The sequence below is a fragment of the Rhyacophila brunnea genome, unplaced genomic scaffold (assembly GCF_057557595.1).
Source record: "Rhyacophila brunnea isolate RB1 unplaced genomic scaffold, BYU_Rbru_1.0 scaffold_14, whole genome shotgun sequence".
Classification (NCBI taxonomy): Eukaryota; Metazoa; Arthropoda; class Insecta; order Trichoptera; family Rhyacophilidae; genus Rhyacophila; species Rhyacophila brunnea.
This window is the reverse complement of record NW_028232796.1, coordinates 35,936,527-35,958,529: the sequence shown is the minus strand read 5'-3', so window position 1 is coordinate 35,958,529 and position 22,003 is coordinate 35,936,527. Positions and strand designations below refer to the sequence as shown.

At 33.7% G+C, this 22,003-nt stretch overlaps 1 protein-coding gene across 2 annotated transcripts in view; it reads right to left on the bottom strand.

Moving 5' to 3' along the window:
• Window positions 1-4,711: 4,711 nt before the first annotated feature.
• LOC147075914 (calmodulin) overlaps window positions 4,712-22,003 on the bottom strand; it is a 38,613-nt gene continuing 21,321 nt past the window's right edge. For both annotated transcript variants that reach the window (XM_085942241.1, XM_085942240.1), the window contains 2 exons: window positions 19,800-20,042; window positions 4,712-5,933 (listed from right to left, as the gene is read on the bottom strand). In XM_085942241.1, the coding sequence (XP_085798367.1) occupies window positions 5,905-5,933; window positions 19,800-20,042 (272 nt within the window). In that variant the 3' untranslated portion in view covers window positions 4,712-5,904. The remainder of the gene's footprint in view (window positions 5,934-19,799; window positions 20,043-22,003) is intronic.

The following is a 22,003-nucleotide window of genomic DNA, read 5'->3' as shown; positions in this document are numbered from 1 at the left end:
TTTTCCTTAAATTTGTGTTTATGTAATATAGGAACAAAATGACAATGTTTTTTTTTCATTTTAAACTGCTATTTTAGAATATGTACCTACTTAGAATACTAATTTTAAATGAATAAAACGTTTATTAAATAAAAATATACAACTCTTTTTCATCCTACCACGCGCCACCAATGGAAGATTCCGACTTTAAGTTGTCAAAAGTTTCCCTAACAAAATACGCTATAACCTTCAATGGGTATTTCAAAAACCGCTATAACACTATGTTACTTACAAAACCCGCTATAACCAAACATTTAAGTCTTTTATTTAATCAGTGGACTAGAATACAATATAAATAGATATGCAAAATATTTCCAAAAATGATCTATCTATAAACACGTTTCCATAATTCAAAAACAATTTTGTGGTTATTAATTCATTCTACAAAAAAATTAAGTTTAATTATTCAGTCATTATAAATAAATACAAAGGAAGGATGTGGTTATATTAATTCGTAAATAATTATGTAAGTGAGTGTATAAAAACATAAATAATTATGGTGGCGTTATCTTTTCCTTGTGTAGATAGTGCCCAGTAATCAGATTCGCTTCAGTTGCTATTGGTAGATAGGTACTTGATATTGAAATATTTTTTTGGTACTGTTTGGTTATACGGAATACAGCGGAAAACGCATTTTGAAAATAGCCGATAAACTGGATTATTTGTTAGGTTAACCTAACCTAACCCAAACTAACAAATAATCCAGTTTATCGGCTATTTTCAAAATGCGTTTTCCGCTGTATTCCGTATAACCGAACAGTACCATTTTTTTTTTAATTCACAAAATATTGTATTTTAAAATGTTTTTCTTAGCTTGTATTCTTATTTGTCCGGTACAAATCTTGCAATCGATTTTTAACTAACTTCCCAACTAGCTAGACATTTGAAACTTTTAGAATATATCAGAACACGATGCCAATGCATTTTTTTAATACTTTTAGCCATCTTTAAGTAGAATTGAATTCATTTTCAGTTAATTCTGTTTTGCATGAAAAGTTATTTCTACACCATTATCGGTTGCTATAGGGGTCTGGGGTCCTAGCAACTAAATTATTAATATATACGTGCGTTACTATGGAAATCAATATGACATGTCAAGTACAAATTGTTTTGATCGTTTAAGCTAGTCAAGTCAAGTTTATATGGTTCAACAGGATTTAAAAATGTTGTATATAAAAAGTTCTTTTTATCTTGTAATTATTTATTTATTATTTTGTCATTTCTGTATTATAATATAGATTTGAGTCAAGTTGGTTCAAAATAGACCATCACCACCGGCGTTGCCTACTTAGTGATTTTCTTGTCAAATCTAGTAATTATCATAACTCGACAACATAAGTATGACGTTTTTGAAGTTCGATTGTGTTCGAGAAGTTTTCGGTCAGTTACGAAAACGGCAGCCCGTATTACACGTAGCAAATCGTTAAAATTATTTTCAATATGAATTATTAAATGACTTACAATATTAATCGCGCATTACTATAACATCTCATTTGATTCCCTGTTCTGTTCTGAAATTAATAATCATCGCTGTCACTCGGACTCCTGACTCCGCACCAATGTTTATTATCAAGTTTTACATAAACGTGTGTCTATTAATTCCTAAATCACTTGCGCTGTAAGAATCTTCGTTTTTTTATATCGTGCTCACAGCGTTTTTATCCATTTATTCGGAGTGTAAGGAATAACCAATCAAAACTGTTATGTTACGTCGTATCTATCGATTCTTTGCCTTCCCGCATTACTCTCTGAATGATGCTAGCAGATACGCCAGTTGCTTCGTTTGCCGAATAACAACAAATTGTACCGGTTTTTCATCACTTTTAAATATTCGGTCATATTAAAAACAATAATTTCTCATGCCTGTCTTTGTAAAGGTTTTTTGTAACACCCCGATCGAGATGGGGTATTCATTGTAAAACTGTAAATATACTATCGTATCGTGTAAAACAGATTTTTTACAGACGCAGCTTTTACACACCTAATATAAGCGCATGAAAGTAAGTAAGGTCAGAGTATGGACCTAATAGATTTCTTCTTACTGTGCCTTTTATCGTGATACAAGTGATGAAAGCAAGTATCCGAAATAAGTAAACGATAATAATATACTCTTTTACGAGTTTAACAGAATGAAAAATGTTCTAAGAAATTAAAGTGAATTGCAAACTCTAATGGGAAAATTATTGGAGGTAGACTGTTAAGATCCAACATCAATAGTGCACACTAAACTTTGTCTGTCATACGCACAGAACAGATTAATAAATAGAATTCTCATAGGCTATACTCATAACATCAGCATTTGAAGCAGGACAAGTGATAACACTTAACTTTAACTTTAAACTGATAACACTTAGCCGGTTCTCACATCAAAACTCGTCTCGTGTGCCGGACAAACCTTCAGAGAACTGAGATCCAGTGTTGCGTGTGAAGACCGCGCACATCTACTTAGCAACAGTCACGCGTAACCTTCGAAACGGATAGATATTTGAATGCGGTGATCAGCAAGTTGGTATAGGAATGACCAATTTGTAGGTGTTTGTATATGACTTCGACTCGGAGCCCGAGAAGGATGTAACTTGTTGATTGCAACAGATGTTTTTTTTCAAACGAAAGTCTCATTCGACCAATCTGCGGAGCTCCACTTGGCAATGTGTTTTGAGAATAACGATGACGTCATATCAACATATTCGACACGTTTTAGGCGAGACGAGTTTTGATGTGAGCCGGCTTATACATCAAATAGTTTTCAATTTTTCACAGGAAGCAGTGTCATCATCTTTTTATAATATGCTGATTTAACCTTTTTACTGCCGGTAGGTGTATGTATGGCGGTACCTTGCACGCCGCGAATTTTATTGCAAATAAAAAAAAAAAATCAATTTATATTTCAAGTGGTAAAAAACGAATTCCGTTTCAATTCCGAGTATGTGACGACATTCCCAATATATGTCATTGTGTGTTCAACATATTTGTATGTTTAAAATAATTGATTTACCCCCCCCCCTCCGTTTCCCATTTAAAGTGGGACGTCCACAGACGTCATTTTTGTATGTGCAACATTAATGGGTAAATACTTATTAAATATGAAGTCATTACCCAAATGGATAAAATGTTATTTAATTTCTATGAAATCAATGAGTTCCGTCTTGACATTTTTTATCTTTTTAAGTCTTCGTTAAAAATTCTATCTTACTCTAACGCATGGACCGGAGGTATAAGCGTGGCGAATGCTTGCTCACTTTCACTTATGGTTCATTTTCATTTATGGCTTGATGCCATTCAAAGCTCTGAACACACAATATTTACTTTAAAACTAAAAATTTTATATGCTTCAGTCAAAGCGGTTTGGCGACGGGTTTCATAGTGCATCATTCAGGAATTGGGCTGCTGGGGTTTGCAAATCTGTCCATTGTATAGATCAGGGTTTCCCAAACGTTTCCTGCAATTGAACACTTCACAAATCATGAAATTTTAACGGAACACCTTGTTTAATTTGCAATGTAGGTAAATAATATGTACCTATCTAAATTTAAAAAAAAATAAGAAAAAAACAATACATATTTTAATTTATTAAGAAATTATTTTTAAAACGTAAAAATATTAGTGAATGAAGTTCTTAATGACTTTGGGACCCTTGAATTGCAAATTTTCTTGCTATCAGGCGCAATATTAGAAAATTGAATTCTTATATTTGGTGTGGCGTTGAGTCTATTCCTGGACTTTGAGTTTTGACTTTGTTGCAGCATAACAAGAAAATCCTGCTTTGCATAAATATTTCATGGTAAATGGAAGTAAAACAATAGTAGCTTGTGTACTCCTACTCGTGTACTGGAGTACTCCTCTGACAAATTCGCAGAACACTTACTCACGTCACACGGAACATAGTTTGGGACAGATAGACCTTAGAGTAATGATATATAGAGAGCACCTATTGTTCGGTAAATGAAGCAGTGTTTCTTGTGTATAACCCACTGTAGAACCTCAATTTTACTTAACTATAAAACGTTATACCATCATGTTGCTTCTCAGACGGCTACCAAATTGAAACACCTAGTTAACAATATTATTATCTTCTACTAAAATAACTAAAAATAATTACCACAAACCTTATATTTAATACAAAAACAATAAATTTCAGCAACAGATGCAAGCAGTTTTTAAATGAATGTAATCTGTCTAATCCTCAAAAAATATTTAATTCAGCCATAGAAATTAACGCATAGTGCGGAGATATAAGCTTGCTTACTCACTCGCACTTATGGTTTGTTTTTGTTCAGGCCTTGTATAGACAAAAATTATGAGGTTTTGTGGGTTGATTACACGTGTTATGGGCGACTCTTACTTGGATATATATTCAATAATGCTTTTCACTAAAGACAGACTTTAACCAGAGGCATGACTTTGGTACTGGTATCACGATGCGAGTATTGCGAGCAATTAGCTCATTAAACTGCCGCACCTCAAGTTATAGTTGTCAGTCAAGCTTGTATAAGAGTTTTACAAGATGGACTGAGGAAATGGTTCATTAAAGTATTGCAATGGTCCAGCAAAATACCATATATGAGAATTAGGTGAATTCACCACCAAAGCAGTAACATTAGCCTATTAGCTTGAAAATGTTGGATTTTTTAGGATATTGGATGGAGTACTGTTATCAAATAAAAGACAGGCATTATTGACCTAAAAATGAAGAAACATTTATTTTCTGTATGTCTTTTGTATAATTTATAAACAGAATGAATGAATCAGTGTGGTAGTAAGATGAACTAAACACATCCGAGAAATGTTTTGAGATACGTTGAGGTACTGAGACCACAATAATATAATAATAATAATTTTCAATAGTGTACACTTATAAACGCATTTTATTAATTAATAATTTACCCATAAAATGTACTATATTCTGTATAATGTATACGAAACTAAAACACTATTACATTCAAAGTTTTATAATCATCCAGGCCAGGCCCATTCAAATATATATTATAACAATGCAATGTGGAGAGTAGGGCAAATAATTCCCGTTTCCTTAATACAACAATACAAGGTGTTATTTCGGCGACAATCTTTTTTTGTGAGTTTTATTTACTTTATAATTTTATTTTTTGCTTAATTAGTTTAGCTAACTTTCGATATTTTTTGAGAGAAAAAAACAAAATAACATTTACAATAATTAATACAATTTGAATCGAGAGAGGCCGACGGCGGCCGGCCGGAGGGGCACGGCCGCCGCCCCGAGTTACATATCTTTAAAATTAACAATTACAAGAGAAATATATTTGGGAATAAGTTGTATTATATTTTTACGTTTTGAGAGCGACGCCATCTATGCGCGTCCGCCGCACCTCGGAAACACGATTATCTTACAAAAAAATTTTACAATTTTATTACACAGATCATAGACGGTGCCGCTGGAATCCATTTTGTTTTAATAAATATTTTATTTCTGCAGTTGTCGGAGTGGTCGAGTCGGTAGTCCTGTCGCTTTGCTCTCGGCCATTTTACGTACGTTTTTATTAATTTTTTTTTTTATCATACTTAACAATTAAATATGGTGTTAAAATAATTAAAATTACTTTTACAATTATAATAATAAAGTTTAAGAGGTTTTGAATCACTCGTTTTGCGTGGCGTTAGGGGAGGGGGGACGCACGCACACTTATAATTTACACGTACAGTTTGCACCCTAAAAAACCAATCAGTGAAAAGAGTCTATGTATAGATACAGCTCACAAGATGGTGGAAATAAACTGGCACGATTGGTTTTCTGACAAACACTAGAGAAATGCAGGTCCAATATGATGGTATTGTGTGTCATGAAAAATGTGTTTTTCTTTTTTATACAACAACCTAAGCGCCGGCAACTCACTTTGACGTCATCATAGTGACGAATTCTGAAACATCAAGAGAAAAAAACACCATTAGAATTTTTGCAATCGAACAATTCATCATAATTTACATGCCACTTTTAGCCACTCTCTTGCATAAGAAATATTTACAAACAATAATATTGCCCAACGAAAAATAGAACAAACCTTAATCAGATTTTGTGTATATTAAAGAATCAATAAGTCTATTCTAGCAGATGTGTTAATTATTGTCAACACAAAAATTAGCACCAACATCCCCACACGGGTACTATATTGCCGTAGCACGATGGGCACATACTGTGTAAATTTGTTGTTGACATTAATCACGGCTGCTGATAGCCCAAAAGATAAAAGGTCCAATCGTGGATGTGCCAATTAGGGACTATTATGATCTAGCATTGTTAAATGCTAAATGACTTAATTCATAAGTTATTCTCTGAAGTATTTGAATGCTACGCAACAATAAAAAAAATTCTGTGCAAATCCCCAATGATTTCTCTCCCATTTTGATAATACAATATTAGAAATAATGGAATAACAACTTATTTACTATGATTACTGTTATCAGAGGCAAATCGTTTCAGTCATTCGGCGTGGTAATAAAAATTATGACAATTGTAGAAATAACCTAAAAAGAACATAAAATTCTAGTGGGAGAGACGGGCATCGAACAATCATCATTATACATGCTCCGATAATAAATATTTAATACAACAACCAATGTATACCATCGAGCATGCCAACTAAGTCTCGCTACCCATTCCGGTCGGAGAGGGACAACTAAAGAGAGAGAGAGACAGATGAAAAAATGTGAAGAGAACAATCGTTGAATGTTTTGTTTCGCATGCGTCACTCACAGGAGAGTGACCGACCGACGATGATGATGATTAAATTGATTTCATATTTTGTACACGACCGGCAGCAGTCTAAAATTGGGATAACAATCTGACGATGTCTGTAGATATCTTCTAAGGAATTAGAGAACATTAAAAAAATAATCTATATTTTTATATAAAATAATCATCGAAATTTTTATCTAGATGGAACATGACATGCAAATCTGAGAGAAATATCGGAAAGAAAAACTAAGACTATTACAAAATATGCAGTCATTAAAAATTGTATTAAGTAATCATGTAAAATTTGTTTTAAGTAGTGAAAATGTATTAGCTCGGGTCCACTGAATTCGAGAGCTTCAGTTATAATTTCTCTCAGATTTCCAATATCGTGAAATGTTAAAAAATACAAGCCAGCATTGTTTTGTGAAATGAACCGAAAAAAATTACCTAACTTCATAGGGCACCATATCGTATCGTACTAAAAAAAAAAAACAATATCTCATTGTTACTTTCACAAATCCCTGATAAAACTAGACATTTGATGTTTTTAGCATTGACACTTTGATAATAACTTTAAGAAAAACATTGAATTGAACACAACTCTGATGTAAAAAAAATCTTTTACAAATAATATCATCCTTCCAAATTTCCTTGCTCAAAATATTTATAGTGAAGCAACTTACATTTTGTGTGTGGAATGAAAATTCAAACAGTTCGGTGTGTGAAATATAAAAAAGTAATAATTTGATGTCTGCAATGTGTAGTTTTTGTATGCTGCACAAAAAAAAAGGAATAGATATTTTGATTTATACACAAGTGTTCATTTAATATAGATATGAGCGTCTATGGGAGATATTTACAGCTATGGGGATACTAATAGGGAATATATTTTCAACACAAGACTCTTTCACCATAGTGTGACCATAAAAAAAGGAAAACTTTATAATTCCCTTTATTATTCGATTTTAACACAATGTGAGGTTAACCATTTTACACAAAACACCCTTTTGACTTCAACATCAAATGTGATGCTTCATTTTATATATAATATTGTTAAACTATAATTTGATTTAATACAAATCAAGTACCAACATTCATTTGAGATTAACATAACACTAACCTAACGTAAGCACAGATATGACGTGATAATAATTTACAATATGGCTATTCGTTTGACGTGACGAGCACAGAGAAAGCATTCCAGGCACTTATGATCACAGAACAGCTGACAGAGAGAGATGCCATTTTGTTTTTTTTTTCAAGCTTCCACTTTCAAAAGGTAGATGGGTGGGTGCATTCAATCGGAAAGAGGATTTTTTTTATGCATCTAAAAACATGAACATGTCGGGATGCCTCTTAGGGGAACTGAAAGAATTTAAAAATGTTATCTACACTCGGCAAGCGGTGAAAACATTGCCGTGATTGAAAAATGAACTTGGCGGATCTCCTATGCAGAAAATGGTGATACTATTTAGGGGAATACCAACAATTATTGCAAACAAATTAAATTAAAAATTGACACATCACAATCATCAAAACGTGTTTAAAGCATATAATGAAGTCTATCAGAAATTAAGTTAAATAAAAAAATGAATCAATGATCCAGTTTTTGTTGTGTCGTGTTAATCTATCAATAAAATTAAAATCCTAACAAATAATCCGCAGCTGTCTAGTATACGAATAATCAAATGAAAGTAGTACATAATAGGGAAATATTATTGGCTTAACTTAAGAAGTAAGATATAAACTAACGATCCAAAAGAGTTTTTTATTCATTTAATTTTAACTACAGGTGCCAATAAATTTTTCCCATACTATTCATACTATTATGCATATTAATAAAATGTGTTGTGTCGTTTTAACGTAGAAGAAAGTAAATTTTAAATGATGAATATCAAAACTATACTGAAAAAAAATATTACAACTGTGCTCCGTAATACTGCAAGGAAGTGTGGATCGGCTTTAGAATTTTGGAAATTCATTTTGTGCATAGTGAGATAATTTCCAAGTTTAAAATTTGAATTTAAAAATTTAAGGGGCACTAGAGGTTTAATTCAAAAAGTGGGTCGGGGGGGGCTGGGGGTTTAAATAGAGAGCGGAGTGAGGTCATATCTAGGGGGTGCGTAAACATAGATTTAATCGGGCAGCAGTCAATAAGAGTATATCATATAATTGTGTCAGTACCTATTACGGTTGGTTTCGGAGAGTATGCGACGCTTACTCATCGACCTAAAGCATGATTTTTTTGTTTGTTTGTCTTATTATCCTATATCACAATTGCAAGGTGAGAGGGGCGATGCCCGTCAGCACTCGCTGCTTCTCAAGAAAATTATGTGAGCTAGAGCACGGAAATCTGGAAGAAGAGTTAACCAGGTAATGATTGATGATGGGAGACAACAACACCGCAGCCTTCTTTCATCCCAACGGGTTCAATTGACTTTCTTAACTGAGAGCACAGAAACATGAATAATTACATCATAATACGGCATTAACAAATTAAAATTAGCTTTAGAAGCGCAATGTTTTATATTGTAATGAATTTACTGTTGCAAGTCTATATAAACAAGACACGCGGTTAAGCTCAAACCGAATAGACCTGCCATAACAACCCTGGGATACATTAAAACCAGTACTCACTTGTTGCATATCCATGTATTGTATCATTCGTTAATACGAAATAACGTCGATTTTTTAATGAGGACACAAGATACTATTTAAATTGAGGTTATCAGTCGTTAGCAGGGAGTGTGTAACAGAACAATATGGCTCCAAGTTCACACTGGCTCAAAGTAATGACCCTTTGCAAGAGATTGTGTTTACGTGGGCCATCACATAAATAATTTTTGTGTGTGGTAGGTAAATACCGAGTGATAAATTCATATTATAAAAAAAGTAAAACACCTCTGATGTGATGGAGCCATTTAATGGAGCAACATTTACTCGCTCATACTGATACCAGTGGCGAAGGGTGGAGGTAGGCTGCTAACATCCGCCATAAACAGTGCACATTAAACTTTTTCAGACATACATATTTGTTTTCATTGAAATAAGACTACAATTTACAGATAGTGTTGGTTAATTGTTAAAATTCAATTAAACCCTGAGAAACCAAGCCATAATAGATAATAGTCCAAAAATACACGTATATCTATAAAATATCTAAAATTATGCAATTAAGTCATACATAACTTTGAATATTTTATAAATAGAATAATATTTTTTATTTATTATAGTTTGGTCAAGTCAGGGCTTAATGAATTTAAAAAAATTAACCAACAATATGTGTAATATGTATTTTTAATCCAACGAAAACAAATAACTATGAATGAAAAAGTGTGCACAATTTTGTCGTATTGCCCAAATTAGACCAAAACTATTAGGGCTTGCGCAGACAGAGAGCGGTCGGAGTTCTGCGTTCAACCGACCGTTGACCGCTAACGTTCAGGGACAGCAGACAGGTGGCGGTCAACAATAAGCGCTCCATTTGTTTACAAACGTTGTACTGACACAAGCGCTGCATAATGCGAGACCGCTATATTCCGACTGCGAGTGGAAGTGAGAAAGCACCGCTGTTACGTACTCACTCTCCCGTGTGGTTTTGCTCTATGTTGTGTGACTGCTCAAATTCCTATGACGGGACTGGACGGGAGGTACGGCGTTCTTTGTAATTCCGGGCATAGAACTCCAGAACTCTAGCGTTCCAATTGACCGGCGCGGTCTGACCGCCGGCTGTGTACCCATACAGTATGAAGTCCATACAGTACATAGAACGCCGAAATCCGAACGCGGAACGCAGACCGCCTGACCGCGCTCTGTCTGCGCAAGCCCTTATGGTTTCGTTTAGGCATGGTTTAATTGATTTTTAAAAACCAACCAACAACATCTGTAAATTGTAGTCCTAGTTCAATAAAAACAAATACATATCACTAAAAAAGTTTAGTGTGCACTATTTATAGCGAATCTTAACAGCCTACCTCCACCCTTCGCCACTGACTGATACAATATGTGGATAAGCTACAAGATGTGTGACCAGTCTTTAAACTTAACTTAGACAAAACATTCAATACAAAAAAACTTTGAAATAGTCATGATGGGATGATTCCAGTCTTATAATAATTTTATATTTATTTTTTCAGGTGGCAAAATTGTGTTGTCACTTTACACGTGGACTGTCTGTTGTTTATTACCGACATGGTATTAAATACACTGACAAATCTGATATTTTCTGTATTAATTAAAAATAGCTGTTGGGTGAGTACTGTACAAAAATCAAATTTACTGTGTTTTTGAGACAAACAAATTAAAATGCCATAAATGAAAATAATTGAAACCTTATATGGAATAATTATTACGACAATGATTTCTACATTGGTTTAAAAACAGGTAAGCGTTTTGCATCTACATAAAAGATGGTGGGAAAATGTTAAAAACATTTTTACAAAATAATTAACACCGAATATTGTGATGTACATATAATTAGATTCAATGAAAGTGGATGTGTGACCATTGGTTCAACGAGTATTAAAAGTACAAAATACAATATTGTCTGGATTTAAAACTGAAAATAAGAGACACCGCAATAAGCAGACAGGAACGTATTCTGCAATGAAGCTTCATCATTATAAGAGAAAGTAACTAGCAGTAGTGGCCGACAAGAAACATACGCTGAAAAGAAATCCAAAATTATATTATCGAATTCTATGATGAGTCAGCATCTTCTGTGCACACCTAATAATACAATTATCTCGAGAATGTAGTCTGCTACCACAAAAGGTAGACTGAAAGAGAAGAAAGAAAATAGTTCAAATTGTGAATAAATAAAATATCTTGACAAAATATTATTATATTGCTAAGGCTAATACTAATTATATAAGTTGTAAATCATTTCACATTGAAGATTCATTTGTAGCAAGCCTCGCACATGCTCTTTGCTAATAATGCTGCCAACACAGAAGTAGGCATATTAATTTTTCTATAGTTACTAATTCAACCACATTAAAGCCGTTCTGGAATCGCCGAGATGATTTATTACACAAAATTAATCTGACTCACTCCAGATATAGTCAAAACTCTTTATCGATAAGCTAGTAATCGTGGAATAAGTCATTCTATCAGATAAAATGTTGGTGATCTGTACACAGACAGGACCTACTTCATGTCAAGTAAGGTACTGTAGAAAGATGTTACCTAATCTATTAGACTTGAGATAAATCATGGGCCACCTTAAAACTTTGATACTTCGTAGAAAAGACCATGTACCAAGAGAGGGAAATGATTTAGAGGGAGACTTTTTTACATGAGAAGATCCACACTGACATACATCACTTCTTGCATATCTTATGAAATTCTTTTTAGGAATACTGAAAATATAACAGATCTTTACAATGGGATTAGACATTGTGTAGACATGGGCTTCTCCATATTGCGGAAATGTTAAATAAAGTGGTATTACATAAAATATAAATACAACAACTGTGACAGATGAAAACATAAAAAAATGTTAAGATACAGTCCTGTTATATTGGATAAACAATTTATTGAACGAACATGCAATGATAAGAATTAAAAGGGAAAGTTTCCGGCATGACAAGTTTTTTTTTTTTTAAATAATCGACAATATGAAACATGTTATAAATGTTAAATAATTTTATAAAAATAAAACTGATAAAGATTTGTTTAGACTCATACTGCAGGGTAAACAAACATGTGAGATTCTTTTCTAATCCAAACACAATGTAAAGTAACCAAAGTGAAAGTTTGAACGAATTAAATGTCTGAAATTATTAAAAGATCAATTGGGAACGCTAGCCGACTAATCAAAACCCATCTTTTGGCAATGCGTCAACACTCTCGACCGGCGAAAAGCGTTTGAAAGAATTATAACGCATAAACCGATCAATTTGGATTATTTTCACGTGAGATACTCGAGTAAACAGATAATATATTCCGCTAACTAGAGTATGAAAGACATATTTTTAAATTCAAGGTGAAGATATATTTATTCGCCAGCCGAAAAAGATACATATTTTTGAATGGCAACCACTGAGACCGATTCATCAGCTGTTTCATTATTTAAAAAAATTACTGTTTATAAAACCGACTCACTGTTGAATGACGAGAAGACTATAATTCGTTCCGACAATAAATGAGATCACGATTAAATCTAGCAGTGTATTTTAAGGTCAGGGTTTCAAAAATGTAGACACAAAGTATCCATCACCACCCAGAGCCTGAATAATTAAGTAGGTGATTAGAAGCAGACAATATGTCTCTGACCACATTACGATACAACACTGCTATTAATAGACGGGCGATATTACTCTGAACAAAAATTTATTGAATTCAAGTTTGGAGACAACTTTGGTAGTGGGAGATTTGCATTGATTTATCATATAAGTTTTAGTGAAATTTGCATACGTTTCAACTAATGTAGTTTTTAATTTTTTTCATAAGGCAATCAGGGTCATTCATTGGTTGGAGGCCTATTAGATATTAGGCGGTTTGCAGCCAATGAGGTATGTGGAGCTATTGTTAGCCAAGAAAGAAAGTTCTGTGTAACTACTGTATAGATAGATAAAGAACCACAAGAAATCCACAAGAAATCGTATTTGACAGCAACCACAAAATAGTCTAACTAAGTATATAGTAATAATAAGTGTATACTGCCTGTAAGCAGTAAAACAGTTTCAGAAACTACAAATACCAGAGCGTGGAAGTATAGAGTGCACAGTGAGCATAACAATTAAGGTAAAAAAACGAATCAACTCGATAACGGAACAAGCATTCATGAAAACCCTTCATTGTGAGTGGGCAGAATACATAACTCGAATAAGAGACAATCATAACTGATCATCCAGTGATACTAAAGACATAGAAAACGTTTTGAAAGTACAAGTTCTACAGAAGTGTGAGATTACCGAAGAATAGGAGCAATATGAATGGAATCAGTCCGGAGTCCAGTTCAGACTGATGATTTTGAAGTAATAAAATTCATACAACAAAATATTCGCATGAGATTTAAATTTTATATAGCAGTTTCCATGGATTACGGTGGAAGAAACCTATACAGATTGAAGCGGGTGAGTAATGGATAAACAGCATACCGAGTTCATAACAAATATGATAAGAAATTAATTGACAATCCACAAAGCAAACTACTACACTAAAAACATTATATAAACACATAAAGACCAATGTGTAAAAATTCATTCTTGATAAAACGTCGCTGTAGGATTGGTTTGTCGAATATCCGTTTTTGTCGAAATAGACCTTTGAATGTAGAATGATTTTTTGTATCTAAATATGTAACAGAATCATCATTTTCTTTAAATTACTTTGTAATGAATACAGCATTCATATGCTGTAAAAACAACAATTTAAATACCTCCATGTATTTAAATATTGGATAATGCAATTTGTTTTTCGTCTCCTGAACATTTGACATTTGGTCTACTCGACAAACCAATCCTACAGCGACGAAAAGTCAACACAATGGAAATGTCACCAACATAATGAACAGATGCACTGACGACTGGCAAAAATCACAAGACATAAAAAAAGACCTGGTTGGAGACATAAATAACCGAAAGAGACACTGCGGCAACACGGGAGTAAATAAAATTCAAAAAACACATGACAGCAATAATAATATGAAGAGGCTAAAAAAAGAAGGAATGAAAGAATCACTGTTGTCATGTGTGTAAAGGGCAACATTCTGTGTGAGAGAGAGAGAGAGAGAGAGATAAGAATTAGGAATGGACACTTCCATTGTGTAAATAATGTGTTTAATTAACACATTGCAATCCTAAAAAGTTAACAAAAAATAAATGATGTTTTTTATAGAACTAAATGAAATTTATACTATCTACTTGATGATAGGTAATTATTTCGATGAATAATATAGAAATAGTAGTAGTGAGCCAAACATGCTGTCATCTGAATTGAGATCTATAATAGAGCCTGGTTAGACTATGCTAGTATTTTAGTCAAGCGGCAAGTGATTCACTTATTACTAAATGTGTTGGTAACAAAAGGACATTTTCCAACAATACTAAACCAATTAAAAAATAGAAGAAAATGGATTGACATGACTAAATTTGACTGTTCGTACACGTTTAGTTACTCACCACTTGATTATTATTAATATTAGCATAATCTGAGCCATGCTTAAAATAGCTTACAGAAGAGTTATTTCAGATATTTATTATATGTACATTTGTATTATTCAACAAGTGGTACAAAAATATAATGATGCCTACATTCATATAATATACAGATATTAAGTGATTGATAGTGGTGTGGTAAGTGGTATCCAAGGTACCCACCCTAAATAACCACAGGGCTGCTCTAAAATCCAGCAGCTGATACGCGGTAGTAAAGAACTAAGGAGTGAGAAGAGTGAATGGGGGCCATGTGGAGGTCTTCATTCAACAGTCGATTAACCTCTACCGATGATGATGACAGAAGGAAACCCAAGATATATAGATTCTTAAAAATGTTTTTATGTTAATTAAATATTATTACTAAAATCATAAAGATGTTAATTTGTCATTCTGAAACCATGTGCCTCAAAGGAAAAGAAACACAAAACATATTTCACATTTTGTTTGACAAAACTGCAGATTCCAAAGTCCACTCAGTCAAGGGATTCCAAGAGGTTAATACACGCTCCCGAGCAAAGGACCCTGACCCATGCAGTGTTACTCTAGTCCGAATGTTCTGTTCTCATTGGACAATCGGCCAGACTGGAGATTGCGTCGGTCTACGTGTCTATACGTGAGGTGGTGTTAGTGAGGGAATAGACCAGGAAATATATTAAAGTGTCTGCTGTGGACACTTGCCAACAACTCACACGGCCAACTCACTTTATGAGGGATATGAGGCACACACACAAACAAATACACGTGTGAAAATGATACTAAAAGTGCAGACCGATGCAGTCAATGTTTTATTCTTGAGTGATGTGGCAGGTAACTTTTGGTTTGAGTAATGTCTAAATTTAATAAATAATTGGATTATGCATTTATAAAATGAAAAAAGAGTTACATCGACAGTCTGGACTATAATAATTAGGAGTATTATGGACTGTCTAAACTTAATTAGTGTAACTTGGCGGTTGACAAAAATGGTGGCTATATAATCTTGTTTATGACCGCCATCTATAGCTGTCTTGACTTTTTATCATATACATAATATATGACCCATGAAATTTTTTATGATTGCTCATAATTAAAATGGTTCATGTATTGTTTGATTTAATAAAACATATTTTTTTTTATGTAGTACTTATTCCACTTTAATAAATAAATTTGGACCGGTTTCGTCCGCCTCAGAGGGACATTTTCAACTGTATTCAAATGTATGTAATAGATTTAAAACCATTTATTCAAATAAAAGTTTCAAAGTTCATCTCATCAATGTGTACATTTAATAATTTACAGAATTGATAACTGACTATAAGTGAATCTAAAATTGTGTCGAAATATGCTTGTGGTTTTTGGCAAATCCAGAAGATAACAATGTAAAGGTTGCTTCAAATGAATTCGCAATGCAAAATAACCAACAGCAGATTTAATCATTACCTTTAGAGACCGATTTTTACAGCTTCACCGTCCGTACGTTTATTTTAATACCTTTGAATGGTGTATATTTAATACAAAATCCATAGAGCAGATGTTAAAAAATATATTATATTACCTATTCTAAATGTTTAGAAAAGGTTTGCCACCCGACATAATATTGTGGTGAATAAATAACATGTAGGTATATATAATGTATATATATGTAGCAGCGGTGTCACGCTGAGTGATACAACTGTCATATAAAAGTGGCCAGCAGAGAAATGTGCAAAAATTTTCTTTATAGCAGTATAGTGTGACCCCACAAGTATAAACACCGTTAAGAATGATAAATATGAATATATCAAGATATTCAAATTTAAGCCCAGACATATTTATGACCAGAGACATTGGCAAAGAAATTTAATATAAGATGGAGTTTGTGGAAAAGAACTATTTTAAAGCTATGAAGTGTTCAAGGAAGAAGTTGGAAATATCCATCTGTGTTCCTAAGAGTTGGGTCTTAACAAGAATTCTTAAGAACTGAAGAAGAGAAATATTCATACAAACCATTCATGTCCTTGTCTGGATCAAACACACACTGACCAACAGTGTGTTTTTTTGCCAGATCTGAGATTTGAACCCGTGGCTTTTGGGCCGCTCCAAAATTATTCCACCGTTGGGTTTGTTTCATACTGGGTTTATAATGTTAATTAAGACAAACTAATAAACTGTGAAATCAATGATTTCAAGGAGTTTTGTTTCTCGTATCCTTCGTCATAGTTCCATAATACACCTGAGGCATAAACGAGGTACTCATGTAAAGATAAAATCGCAAGAAACCCAGTCAAAATGCAAATATATAAATACATTGAAAACATTTACAAATTTCGACGCAGCTGGGAATTGAACTAAGGAATTAATAAACACTATTTTATGAAACTTGTTAAGAAACTGTGAAATGTTCACAAGTCATATAACCACTTCACAGTTTTGTTTTGCATCGAGCAACAAAACTAATTCGTGAATAAATTTCTGAGAAATGCAAGAGTAAAATATTTGTCATTTGGCCACCGCTGAAATATGAGAAGTGGCTTACAAGCGTGACGATTAGCGAGCGTTTGAACGGCCATCGATGTCCACGGCGGGTCCCTTTGATGTGGGGAGGAATGCACATAAAATGGCAACGGGGGACATTGCGCCCGCACTTCAACACTAAAACCTCACACGTGACTCACAAGTCAAACATCTCGGTGAGCCGAGAAATTTTAGTGTCAATGAATGCATGTCTGAATTAGATAAGAATACTTTCACATTGATAAAATGTTTTAGTTTGTTTATGTTAAATAAATATAGAAGATTTAATGTGAAAAATACACAAACACAATTCCCACGAGTGGAGTAAATTGTCACTTTTGCTCCAAGCTGAGTTAGCCGGCTCTCACATCTAAACTCACCTCGTCTGCCCCACAGCCATAAATTAAACCTTCCAAGAACGTCGATCCGGTGTTGCATATGAAGACCACACACATCTACCTAGCGACAGTAGCACGTAACCTTCGAAACGTATAGATATTTGGATGTGGCGATCGGCAAGCCGGTAGAGAAATGACCAATTCATAGGTGTTTGTATGCGTCCTGGCGTCTTTGACTCGCAGCCCAGGAAGCATGCAACTTGTCGATTGCAATAGTAGATGTTTTTTTTAAACTAAAAAGTCGCATTCAACCAATCAACGAACTCCAATTGGCAACGTGTCTTTTGTGAATAATGATGACGTTACATCGACGTATTCGACACGTTGCAGGCGAGACGAGTTTTGATGTGAGAGCCGGCTGAGATGTTATATTAATGAACATTTTTTTAGGAGAGCCATTCGAATAATCTACTAGGTTCATGGTCTTGATTCATAGCGATATTTCACCGTGGTAATTTTCAAGAGACAAAAAACGATTAACATTTTTACCGCTATAAAATACAAAGTAGAGGAAGGACAGATTCTTCTGGTAATGCGGCTGCGATGAAATCATTTTGGAACGGTGTTTGAGGGTCATTTGAAAGTAACAGTACCAACACCTAAATGAGTAGCCTACACTCCCACAAGAATCTGGCACCATTTACAATCATCTTCACAATAACTAGAGTAGCATCAGCCAGGGTCGATTCACTGATGGATTCACCTTTCAGCCTCCTGTAGCTCCTCCACTCTTCTCGGTCCCTAGATCTTCGCTGTCACAGACATTCACCGAACTTTATGTATGTGGTCGGTCGCTCTGCAATTCACAACTGCTAATTTTTTTGAAAGGTGGAACATTTTCAATATCAACTTTGAAGATACACTAGAGAGCAAGGATTATTATTATACCAAAATAGTATTGATTACAAATGACGATAAACCTGTATGAGAAAAAATCATAATATGCCAATCTTTTATAATTGAGAACAATTGAGAAAGGAGAAAATTAATCCATGTACTCGACACCTGATATGCTTGTTGATACAGCCTGCTGTCACCCTGTTAACAAACCAATCTTCTGCACTGTGATAAAAAATTTGCAGCATCACCCTAAGAAATGAGGCAGAGCAATAGGATATCTGCATCAACAGCAACGCATATAATAAATATATGGCTATCATTTTCCTCATCTGATTTAAAAGAAAAAAAGCATGTGGTATCTTCTGAATCTAAAAGCCTTGTTGAGAAAACAAAAACATACATTTAAAATTTATTTTAGGTATTAGGAAGACATAATCAAAAATGGTTAGTATCAGGCTAGCATAAATTGTATGGAGGTGTCACAAAACAACAAATTTAATCATGCTAAATAATATAACTTCAATATGTAATATTAAAATAATTGAATCCAGAAGAAACCACACATCCCAAAGACAGAGAATGTGAATTGAAAGTAAATAATCGCCAAAGGCATGTATGTAGCTGGAGTGAAAATAATAATTATATTAAAATAACCAACCTACAATTGAATATGAATTATCCAGATTTCATAAATCTTTTCTAATAAAACTATTATCCTAATTCATATATTAAGATTCAGGAATGTTGTTTAGTATTTTGGGGCCAAATTCAAGGAATTTAGAAACACTGTCTACTTGTGTTGTCAAATTAAATATATGTCGCAGACAAAAACTAAGTTAAACGTTTCCAATGAAACTAGAATACCAATTTTATTAATGGTCTGAGACGAGGCTACTGTACCCGAAACCTGTGCATTTATTCAATGAAACCACTGATTGAGCAATTATTAATTTATTGAAAGATTTTATTAATTATGTGGACATTTTTGCATCCGGCTCTTGGATTTTTCATCAGGATAATTGAGTTTCAACTGTATATTACAAATGGTATACACATCGACATACATAATTCAATATTGCAAAATAAAGATCTCAATTGGAGTTGCAAAGAAGTATCAGGCTGACATAAACACGAAGAGGTATATATTGTAATAATGAATTGACGGTAATCGGTACTGACCTTCATAATTAACCTGACCATCTCCATCAATGTCTGCCTCCCTGATCATCTCGTCGACCTCTTCATCGGTAAGTTTCTCCCCGAGGTTGGTCATGACGTGGCGCAGCTCAGCCGCTGAGATGAAGCCGTTGCCGTCCTTGTCGAAGACGCGGAACGCCTCGCGGATTTCCTCCTCGCTGTCCGTGTCTTTCATCTTGCGCGCCATCATCGTTAAAAACTCGGGGAAGTCTATTGTACCATTACCTGTAAACCCATAATGAAACGTTATACTAAAATGTTGTCAACAGATCATGAAAAAATATTATAATATTCTCTCGATCAGGATAGAATGACACTTAACCGTATGTGTATGTCTGTTAGTGAAATGAAGGAAGTCGAGGAAAAATTAGTTCTTTTTTAGATAAAAATTTCTGCAAAATCATTTTTATTACAGTTTGCTGTTGGAATTTAATAATCTGATACTTGAAACAGACCTACAGACATTTCTTGAAGGGACCAAACACACACTGAATGTGTTCACAATACTGACCTCATAAAATGAAGTCTTAATATAATAACTGCTTGCAAAAAATAATACAATTAAAAATTTTTGTTTTCCCATTAAAAAAAAAACACTAATTGTATAAATAGCTGTCGCCAATGTTCTTTTAAGCTGACAAAACTAGTTACCAGCATTAAACTACACGGATAAAATACAATATTTCAGTGTATTTTCTATCCATCACTTTACTAATGAATTTGCAAAACATGTAGGTATGTGTACAATAATATGTCACACACTTAAGAATCAATTTATTTCCCAATACCCTAATTAATTATGGATATTTTAGAGGATAGAATAATAGTTAAAGCTCCAGGCACAGTCATAGTTATGTAAATAAGTGTGCATAGCATTATGCATTACTTAGAATGGGAAATAGTAAATGAAGGTGACAATGAGGTTATAACATATATCTCACAAGCACAATATTATGTTCCCATTCTAAGCAACACATAGTCGAAACTAAAACTGCATAAACAACCAATTATTGTCATGTCCGATCTCTGTTTGCAATAAATTATTTATAGTACATAGCTACATAATATCTTACAGTCAATATAATCAAACTTAACTAGTGAGAAGTCAATCAGGCTTTCAAAAGGCGAGGTTTTTTCTCAATCCAATAATGAATAGACTAAACATTATTTAACTGGACGACACATATTTGATGGCAGATGTGGTGTCAGAATTATTTATTCATTTCAAATACTGAATCATTTAAATTAAATTATAATCTCTTCATCTGGGGCAACAGAAAAAAAACAACACCATGTTTAAAATTACTATCCAACTGAGCCAAATAAAAAACATTATTTGATATAGCTCAAGACACGAAATTGATTGCCCCAGTAGACAGAGTGACAGAAATTTATTATTAAAAAATATACCCCTAGGTGTGAGAGTTTAAAATATTCCAACATAATCATCTGAACCGATATTGACAGGCAATAAACGAAAGTTGAGTAATGAATAGAACCGCTTTTGCCTGAGGCAGCATGTGTATGTGTTCAAATCACTTTCATTTAGGTGCGTAGAGAAGGACCCCAGGCAATAATTCGGCACACAGCACAGTCGTTAGATATTGCAAGAGGTCACAGTGTCTAATTTGAGTTAACTGCCAAACCGGTTGTTGACCTTGACGGTGGTCGAGTACTATAACTACCTTGGTTTTTGCCATAGCAAAAACTTTGTCAGATATTTGAATTTCAACTGTTTTTCTTTAGTGAATCACTGAAGAAAAAAATTAACCAGGAAAATAAATACAACTTTTTTGCAAAACAAACTTTTTTTATGTAGGAAGCTCATCCTACAGAATGGAGGCATTCCAAATCAATTTTAATGAGACAATTGGAAGCTTTCAATAAATGCTTTGAAATCTTGTGAAAATGGTTTTTTTTATGTATTAGCGGGATAAGTAAAACCCCCGATACACCAAATTTAAGACATTGTTAATTACAGAAACCTCAGATGTCTACCTTAATTTTTGGCTTAAAGCAGTTTTTGTCTAATGTAAAATTTAGGTTTAAACAGTTCACCGACAATATACTAAATGAGTGCTGGTGTTATTATATGAACATAGTTCGAAAAATAAGGGGGTGTATTAAAAATGTAGCGTAACACATTTCTTGTTTCACTAATTTTTAACATAAACAGTTCAGATTCA